General features: G+C 56.2%; 1 protein-coding gene across 1 annotated transcript; it reads right to left on the bottom strand.

The window, feature by feature from the left end:
- Positions 1–47: 47 nt before the first annotated feature.
- Positions 48–6,499, bottom strand: LOC137446054 (myeloid protein 1-like). The gene is made up of 7 exons (XM_068148328.1): positions 6,429–6,499; positions 5,498–5,642; positions 3,656–3,807; positions 2,551–2,721; positions 1,547–1,661; positions 618–775; positions 48–267 (listed from the first exon to the last, which is right to left on the bottom strand). Exons 1-7 carry the CDS (start codon positions 6,472–6,474, stop codon positions 71–73), a joined length of 984 nt encoding a protein of 327 aa, XP_068004429.1. The 5' UTR covers positions 6,475–6,499; the 3' UTR covers positions 48–70.
- Between the last annotated feature and the right edge of the window lie 3,092 nt (positions 6,500–9,591).

Below are 9,591 nucleotides of genomic sequence, written 5' to 3'. Positions count from 1 at the left end.
AGCCACAGCCTGCACCAAGCAGCTTCTGGATGCTGAGAGGAATTTATTTGGGCTTTGCCCCCGGCCCCCTTCACTCCCTTCGCCCTTGCCCTTTCCCCCGCTCGAGATTGCCGGTGGGATCCGAGTGGTCGCAGTTCTCCACGTGGATGTGAGATGTGATCCCAGGGAAGACTCTTTGCATGGGCAGCATCTTGCCAAGGACCTGCCCCCTGGAAATTCTGCCACTGTATCTGATGGGGTGGATGCAGACCAGCTTGACACAGAAGCCTGGGAATGAGAGGAGAGAGGGCATCAGATGCCTGGTGGAAGGCTGAGTGCTGCTGGACCAGCTCTGCCTCACAAATATTTCTGGTTTCTGTCCTGTCCTCTCCCCTGCAGTGCCAACAGTGGAGAAGCCAAAAACAACCAAGCCCCTGTGGGCATCAGAAACAGGGAGAGTGGAGCTGTTGGCCTGCTGGAGGGGGGCAATGGGGGGCAGGGGGAGGTGGGGTCTCTCCAGTGAAGGGTGTGGTGGAGTGCTGCAGAGCTCAGCTCTGTGTTTCAGGATGCATCCCTGCGGGGTGGTCTGTGCTGTGTGCCCTCAGGACACAAGCACCCAGCCAAGGCCAGCTGCTTACCTTGCCCTGTGATCTGCACCCCGTCGTCGATGGCGTTGCCGTTGTGGAAGAACTTGACCGGCCCAGAGAGCTCTCCGGAGAAGGGAGCGTACACGGTGGCTCCGTCGGCGCAGATGACATCCACCCCCGTGTGCTCGTGCCTGGTCTTCCCATCTTGCCTGGAAGCAAACAGGCTTCAGAGGAGCCTGCAGCCAGGCCTGGCCTGGGGGAGGCAGCGTGCTGCAAGAGCTGGGGGTGCAGTGCTGGGACAGCGCTGCCAGGGCTGGCTGGGGCAGGGTCCGGGGAGTTTGTCTGGGGGGTGTAAGGCCATGGAGGGTGCATGCTCTGCTAGGGTCAGAGGGAATAGATGCCTGTCTTCCAGGCCTTTCAGTGGCATGGCTGGGTGGCAGGTAGCTGTGGAGGGCAGCAGGTCCAACCTTCCCCTTAAGCCCTTTGGCCAGCCTGAGTTTAGGCACAGCTTAATCCGAGGTATAAAAAGCTCCAATCGCGAAGGTGAACCATGTGGGCAACCTGCTCTGGTGCTCCATTCCCCCTGCAGTGAAAATGTTACCTCCTGTCCAACCCAAACCTCCAGAGCTGTAAAGCTTAAACAGCTCAACTCCATTGCTCTCTTCAGCAGCACCCAGTAGAGGACAAGGAGCAATGGATGTAAGCTGGAAGCCAGGAGGTTCCACTTCGACACGAGGAGAACCTTCTTCACTGTGCAAGTGCTGGGGCCCTGGAGCAGGCTGCCCAGGGAGGTTGTGGTCTCCTTCTCTGGAGACTTTCAAAGCCTGCCTGAAGGTGTTGCTGTGTGGCCTGCCCTGGCTGATCCAGCTCTGGCCAGGGGGTTGGACTGGATGATCTCCAGGGGTCCCTCCCAACCCCTAGCATGCCGTGATATCAGTGGAGGAGCAACCAACCTCCTACCTGCGCCGGTCACACAGTACCTTGGGGCTTTGAAGTATCCACAGCCGTACTTGTCACAGCCTCTTATCTCGTTGGTAGGGTTCCCAGAGCATATTGTGGCCCAGTGCCTGTCTTGCTGAGGGAATGGTGGCACATCTGGAACACAGGAACACAGCACATCCAAGCTTGCTTCCAGGTGAGGCAGGTTTGTAACTGCTCTTAGTTGTCATTGGGTAGGGAGGTACTGGAACACAGCCCCCACCTGTACCTGGATGTCTCCTCCCTAAAATGTGTCCTGCTTTAGGAAATGCAAAGAGGATGTCCACCTAAGAGTGGGGCAGGATGGTGCTACATTGGGCTGCTCTCACATGGAACCTGCTTTGAGGGCAAAACTTCAACCAGGCTGTCATAGCTACTCAGGGCTGGGAAAAGACTCAGCTTTGCTACCTGCTCTTCCCCAGGCTGGTGGCCCTGGACTCCTCAAGTCCTCTTCTCCATCAGTACCACTTTGGTGTTTTGTATTTACCAAGAGTCACCCAAAGATGCATTGCTGAAAGCACTGCTGGCAGCTGAGGGGATGCCTGCCTGGGGTCGCTGCTGAGCCTGGCTGCTGCTCGGTCGTTGTAGGGGGTGTGAGATAGGGGCTGGAAATCAAAGTCAGGAAGCTGAACTGTTCCCCCTCCTGTCACACTGCCTGCAGTCCTGTGGGGCTGTTTGCCATGCATGCTTTTTTCTTCCTGAGTTTGCTTCAGGGAGAATCTAAGATGCAGAGGACTTGCTGTTTGATATTGGTTGAGGCCCCAACCCTGGAGATACTCAAGGTGAGGCTCAGCAGGGCTCTGGGCAACCTGATCCAGAGGAGGATGTCCCTGCTGAGTGCAGAGGGGGTTGGATTGGATGACCTTTGGAGGTCCCTCCCAGCCCACTCTCTGATTCCCTGATGGATTCTCTTGCTGTCTTTGTTCGGGATTCATTGCTAGTTGAACTTGAATTCCTCACACTCCGTGCTCTGGAGGGGGCTTGTGGTTTGGGGAGGGTTTTTTACCAGGTCTAAGCAGGTCAGTAGGATCAGAGTGGTCACAGTTCTCCACGTGGATGTGAGAGATAATGCCAGGGAACACCTTCTGCATGGGCAGCATTCTGCCCAGCAGCTGCCCTCTCCGGATCTGGCCGTGGTAGCGGGTGGGGTGGATGCAGACCAGCTTCACACAGAACCCTGGAAGAGACAGGAGAGGAAGGCAGGTCAGCAAGCATCAGCTGCAGCTGCTCTTGGGGTGAGCCAGAAACCTGCCATGCTAGCCTGGAATGAGGAAGCTGAAAGGTAGTCAAGGTACCAAGAATGCTGGAATCAGAATCGCTTGGATTGTCCTGGAAAACAGGGACAAGAAAGCAGCCTCTCAGCAGAGCTGAGGGCACAGGGCTGAAACCTCATTTTTTACTGTTCCCTTTGTTGTTTTCCTGCTGCCTGGTTTTCAACTCCCTTCTTCCCTCCTCTTCCAGAAAAGCAGAGTGAGAGGACTGCATCCTGCTCCTGATATTCTGGAGCAGCAGCCCAGTGCCTCAGTGTAGGATTTAGAGAATCATAGAATTTCTGAGGCTGGAAAAGACTCTGAGATCACCAAGCCCAGCCTGTGACCTAACACCACCACATCAGCTAAGCCCTGCCACCAAGTGCCACATGGAGTCACAGCATTGTCAAGGCTGGAAGGGACCTCAAGCATCATCCAGTTCCAACCCCCCTGCCATGGGCAGGGACACCTCACACTGCAGCAGGTTGCTCACAGCCACATCCAGCCTGGCTGCAAACACCTCCAGGGCTGAGGCTTCCACCACCTCCCTGGGCAGCCTGTGCCAGGCTCTCACCATCCTCATGGGGAAGAGCTTCTTCCTACCATCCAATCTGAATCTCTCCACTTCTAGATTTGCTCCATCCCCCCAGCCCTATCCCTCCCTGACACCCTAAAAAGTCCCTGCCCAGCTTTCCTGTGCCCCCCTTCAGATAAAGACCTCCAGTGACAGCGACTCCGCCGCCTGCCCGGGCAGTCCCTTCTGGAGGGGTTTTGAGCTCAACCAGCACTTCACTTGGAACTGAAGAGCTGCACAGACCTCAGCCCAGGAGGTGTGCAGAGCTGGGGGCTGTCAGTACTTGCCTTCTCCCTTGATCTGGACGCCGTCATCGATGGCGTTTCCGTTGTGGAAGAAGCGGACGGGGCCGGAGAGCTGGCCGCCGAAGGGAGCGTACACCGCCGCGCCGTCCGCGCACACCACGTCCACGCCGGTGTGCGTCTCCTTGCCCCCGTGCCTGCAACCCCAGCACACGCCTCAGGGAAGCCTGCCGGGCTCGCCAGCGCCGCCAGGTAGGTCTCACAGAGCAGCAGTTCAGAGTCAGAGAATTGCTTGGGTTGGAAAAGCCCTCAGGGATAATCACAGAGCTGTCAGGGCTGGAAGGGACCTCAAGGCTCAGCCAGTTCCAACCCCCTGCCATGGGCAGGGACACCTCACACCACAGCAGGTTGCTCACAGCCATCTCCAGCCTGGCTGCACACACCTCCAGGCAGGAGGCTTCCACCACCTCCCTGGGCAGCCTGTGCCAGGTTCTCACCATCCTCAGGGGGAAGAATTCTTCCTAACCTCTAATCTAAATCTACCCTCCCTTCCCCCCAGTCCTAGCACTCCCTGACACCCTCAAAACTCCCTCCCCAGCTTTCTTGTAGCCTCCTTCAGATCCTGGAAGGCCACAATGAGGTCTCCTCAGAACCTTCTCTTCTCCAGACTGAACAACCCCAACTCTCTCAGCCTGTCCTCACAGGAGAGGAGCTCCAGCCCTCTGCTCATGCTCATGGCCAGAGATCATGGAGTCCAACCATCCACCCAAGGCCACCATGGCCATTAGGCCATGTCCTAAAGTGCCATGGCCACACACTTGTTGAAGCTTGTCCAATTTCATTGCAGCTGCAACAATGTAGTTGGAAGGAAACTGCTTTGAAACCTCTTTTTTTTCCTCTGGCCCATGACAGGGGGCTGGAACTGGATGATCTCTAGGGGCCCTTCAGTGAATCTGTGATTTCTTCCATTCCTTTCACCCCAACCTGCTTTAAAAGCACTGTGAGGTCCTTCTAATTGTCCCAGGTTCATGAGGTACTTCAAGCTGTTAGAGCAAACTGCCCCTCTCCTGCCCCCAAATAAATCTGTGCAGGAGCAAAAGAGAGTTTGGTGTTTGCCATCTTCTCCTTTTAAAACTCAGCAGCTGTATGATGAGATGGATGCTTCCCACCACAGGAGCTGGGGAGGGGAGATGACAAGAAAGGGCAGGGCTGGCAGGAGCCATTCCAGCTGTAAAAGCATTTTCCAGGGAAACAAAACCTGCCCTGTTACCAGTGGCCTGCTTAAAGGCAACGCTGCTGGCAGACCTTTAGCTTCTGTCACTTAATCTTGTGAGCTCCCCCAAAGCTGCTGCTGGCTGCTAGTTCAACATCTGCAAGCACCACAAGTGAGCGACACAGACCCTTGAGCTGTGTCCCATTCCCCGGCAGCTCGTGCAATGCTCTCACTCCTTCCCCCGGTGCACCAGCAGCAGCAGCGGTACCAATGCACACTGATGAGATGGGGTCCCCAAAACGGGCAAGAGATCCCCTGACGAGAGCTTTCTCTCGTCCCAGTGTCAGCTGTGGCTGAACTCTGCTCCTTCTCCTGTGGGAACACTTCCTTGAGGAGAAGTGAAGCCCAGAGAGGTCGTGGAGCCTCCTCCTTGCCAGAGCTTCCAGCCCCCCCGGCCCTCGTGCTGCTGGGCAAGCTGCTGCGGGTGCCCTGCGTTAGCGGGGGGTGGGCTGGGCGGTGCCCCCCAGCCCCGGCACGCTGCGGTTCCGTGCGAGCCCCAGAGCCGCGCTGCGCGCCCCTGCTGCGCGCCCCTGCTGCGCGCCCCTGCTGCGCGCCCCTGCTGCGCGCCCCTGCTGCGCGCCCCTGCTGCGCGCCCCCGCTGCGCTCGCTGTTACCTGTGGGCGCCGAAGCGGCCGCAGCCGTAGCGGTCGCAGCCCCGGATGGCGTTGTTTGGGTTCCCGCTGCAGATCTGTGCCCAGTGCTTGTGGTGGTGGTGGTGGTGCTGCTGCGGGGGGTGGGCGGCCAGCTGCCCGGCGAAAACTTCTCGTGCGGAGAGGGGAGCAGGGAAAAGGCAGTGAGTGCCAGCAGAACCCAGCAGGAGGTGCCGAGGCGTGGAACGGTGGAGTGGTTCCAGCTGGCAAAGCCCTCTCAGATCAAGTCTAAATGTCAACCCCACACCACCAGGGCCACCAAACCCTGTCCCCAGGTGCTGTGGCCACACGTTCTTGAACACCTCCCGGGTTAGTGACTCCACCACCTCCCTGGGCAGCCTGTGCCAGTGCCTGACCACTCCTGCAGCAAAGACTTGTTTCTAATCTCCAACCACAACCTCCCCTGACCCAATCTGAGGCCATTTCCTCTTGTTTTGTCCCTTGATACTCAAGAGAAGAGACCAACCCCTGCCTCCCTGCAGCCTCCTTTCAGAGGGATAAATAGGGGGTTGGGAGTGGAAGACTTGGTCTGTACTAAACCGTTGTACAGCCTGCTGTAGAAATCTGTCTCTCTCCTCAGGCCTTACTTGAAGGCACACAGAGGCACAGCACAGCTACAGAGAGGCTTTTTATCTTCAGTGCTGAAATAACTCAAACTTTTCTCCATCAACCTGCTAAACATTTCAGTCCATGACTCTAATACTTCAATCTATGACCTTAACATTTCATATTCCATCTCTTCCAGCATCCCTAGCTCTGCACAGCACCAGGATCCTGCATCAACCTCGACTGAAAACAGCCCTCACCATTATCTACAGCTGAGCAAACTCCAATGATTTCTTGCCTGCCTCAAACCAGCCCCAGCCCAGCCTGCAGCACAGCAATCCCCACTCACCAGTGGACACCACGCTGACCAGAGCCACCAGGCTGAGAGCTGGCATCTTGTGGCTGTTCCCTTGGTGTTCCTTGATGGGATCAAAGACACTGAGCAGCAGCTGCCTTGGAGTATATATGGGCTTGGGAAAGTCCAAGAGTGTTGGCTTGGCCAATCAAGTCTTGAGCAAAGTTAACAGCTGCCTGCTGCTGGTGTTGCCACATGAGGCACTGAGGATGTCTGACAGAGCTGTCTGTTAGAGCTGGTTGGGAAAGATGGATCAGGCAGTTGGGTTTCTTAGCACACAGGAAGGGATGGAAAAGAGCAGTCCCACATTGCAGGAAGCTCTGCCTGAACCATTTCTTAACACCTTTTCTTCTCCCTCCTGCAGCAAGGGCACTCTGTGGCCAAGAATGTGGCCCAGAGGACTGAAGTGGAGAGAAGTGCAGAAGTCCATGGTGGATGTACCCAGTGTGGCCTTTGCTGCACTCCCCATGCCTCCTCCCCAGGTCTAGAAACCCCTTAGAGCTGTCTGACCGAGACAGACAACCCCTGACCCCGGGATGGTTGAGGTAGCAGGAGGATTCCCTTAGGCTCAGACACACAGAGGCTTTTCTTTCCTGTTCAGCTGCAATTATCACCTAGCCTGGGCTCTAACCCACTGAGCCTTTTCACTGACAGCCTGGCTCTTGACAGCTAAATCCAAGCTCTGAAGCAGCTGCAGACCCAGCTCCTCAGGATCCCTTCCAGTCCTTCACTTTGTTCCTTCTGTGTGGCTTAGAGAGAAGGATTTAGGTTTTCCTTACAGCCATGGCATATTAGTAGGAAGCTGAACTGGGTGGTGTTGCTCTCCCAGGAACCAGCTGATACTCCAAGCAACAGCAACCTCTGCAAGTCCTGCAGGTTGTGTTCAGAGGAGGAACATCTGTCTCCCTGCCCCACTTCTGGTTGACAAAGAGCATCTGAACATTGTGTTTTCTGCAAACCTCCCCAGAGCAAGCAGCTGGAGGCAAATTTCTCACTTGTGCTTCCAAGCTCTCTTTACAGCCAGCATTGAGCTGCCAAACAAGGCTGCAGCCCTCCCTAGGGTTAGCACAAGTGGCTTTGCTGGGTTTACCCTCGCTGCTTTCTCCCCCATCCTGCCAAAAACCACTGCTGGCTCTCACACTTGCAGCCACCAACCAAGTGTTTAAGTGTTATGATCAGAGGGAGAATCCAAGAATGGTTTCAGCTGGAACAGACCTCTAAGGCCAGGGAGCTCAGCCCCCCAGCCATCACCTCACCTTACCAAGCCTGCTGCTAAACCCTGGCCTGTAGCACCACCTCCATGCATCTCTCAAAGCCCTCCAGGAATGGCATTCAACCACCTCCTGGAGGAGACTATTCCAGTGTTGGAGAACCCTTTCAGTCCAGGACTTTCTCCCAGTACCCCCTCTCAGCCTCTCCTGGTGCACCCTGAAAGCATCTTCCCTCATCCTAGCGCTCATGCCTGGCGATGTCCCCTCAGACTGCTTTCGATGGGCTCACTATGGTGGAGTCTGGGCTCACACAGCAGAGATACTGCAGCTGGTACTTCTCAGTCTGTTCCTCATCTTTTCCAGGTGGGCTGGGAGGTGCAGACCTCGAGGGAGCTCGAGAGGAAGCTCTGAACCAAGGCTGGTGGAGCGTTGCTGCGTTGGGCAATGGAGCTGCTCCTGCAACGGATGTGAAAGACACCAACTGGCTGCTTGGCACATGCCAACAGAAGGGTGTGGGACAACTGGCAGGAGTTGCACAGCCCCTGGGAGCCCCACTTGAACTGTTTCCTTCTCTGTGGTGAGGAGAAGGCCTGGGGTAGCTGTGAGGAGCACAGAGAGGAGCACACCAAGGGCAGGTGAGCTGGCCTGGGAAGTGCTGGCTTCCTTCTCTGGCATGGACAGTGAGGGTCTCCACTTTGCCACTTTTCATAGAATCATAGCATCACTTTGGTTGGAAGATCACCAAGTCCAACCCTTAACCCAGCACTGCCAGAACACCACCAAACTACATCCCTCAGCACCACATCTCCAGGGCTTTCAAACCCCCCCAGGGATGAGGACCCCACCACTGCCCTGGGCAGCCTGGGCCAGTGCTTGGCATCCCTCAAGGGGAAGAAATTGTTCCTCATGTCCAACCCAAACCTCCCCTGGGGCAACCTGAGGCCACTTCTTCTTGCCCTGTTTTATGTCAGTAGTGAGTTCCCTGTGAGGTCTTCTTATGGAGTAGGCAAGAGTGCAGCAGTGCTCGTGCTGATGCCAGCAGGCAGGGGATGAGTTGAGCCTGATGGTGTCCAGGAGAAATGCCTACTTGGCTGTTCAGCCTCTCCAGAAAGACTAAACCTCTGCTGTATGAAGTCTGTGGTGTTTCAGGAGGCTTGCCAGGGCTCCTGGATCCATGGCACCTGCTGTGCCTGTGTCCATGCAGCTTGCAGAGTTAGACTGGTCCTTGACATATTCATTGTCTTGTCTCTTAGTGAGAGAAGCCAGGTGCTAGCATGAGGGAATCTGGGCTTTGGAGGAAGAGAGCCACAGGACTGAGACATGCCTGGGTGAGGGTGGTGCACCCCTTGAGCAGAAACATCAGCAAAGCCCTGAGCCAGAGCAAGTCCAAGCCCCAGCCGAGGCCTGTGCTTCCCTCCTGGCCGAGCTGCCATCCTCCTTCGGCTGCCCACAGCTGAAGGCTGCTTTCTCCACCCTCCCCTTGGCACACTTCAGCTCAGTGGGACCCAGCCAATGTCCCAAACCCGACCGTGTGGCGCATGAAGGAAGCCATCACTCTTCACAAGCCCCATGGGGCTGCAGCCCCAGTGAATGGTGTGAGGGAGAGCTGCACAGCTTGGTGGTGTCACGGTGTCTGGAGGCTTGCCAGGCTTCTTAGCAGGCAGCTGGGGAAATGCAAATCCTCTGCCTAGATGAATCCTTACAGATATACCTTAAAATGGGCTTTGTCCTTCAGGGCTAGCCCAGAGTCCTCAGCATGGGAGCAAGCCAGTGCTGAGCACTCCCCTCCCAGCTGACCTGTGTCCTGTGTGCTGTTAAGGAACCTCACCACCTGAAAAATAACCTTCAGTGTGCTTAGAAGTGAAAACCAAAGCATGGAGCCTGGGCAAGGAGCAGCACAGGCTCCCAGGGTGAAAACCAGGCTGGCACAGTGAGAACAAAGCACA

The sequence above is a fragment of the Melanerpes formicivorus genome, unplaced genomic scaffold (assembly GCF_026170545.1).
Source record: "Melanerpes formicivorus ecotype bairdi unplaced genomic scaffold, bMelFor1.0.p_v2 SCAF_2, whole genome shotgun sequence".
NCBI classification, from domain to species: Eukaryota; Metazoa; Chordata; class Aves; order Piciformes; family Picidae; genus Melanerpes; species Melanerpes formicivorus.
The sequence above is the reverse complement of the archived record's forward strand: the minus strand, read 5'-3'. Positions and strand labels throughout refer to the sequence as shown.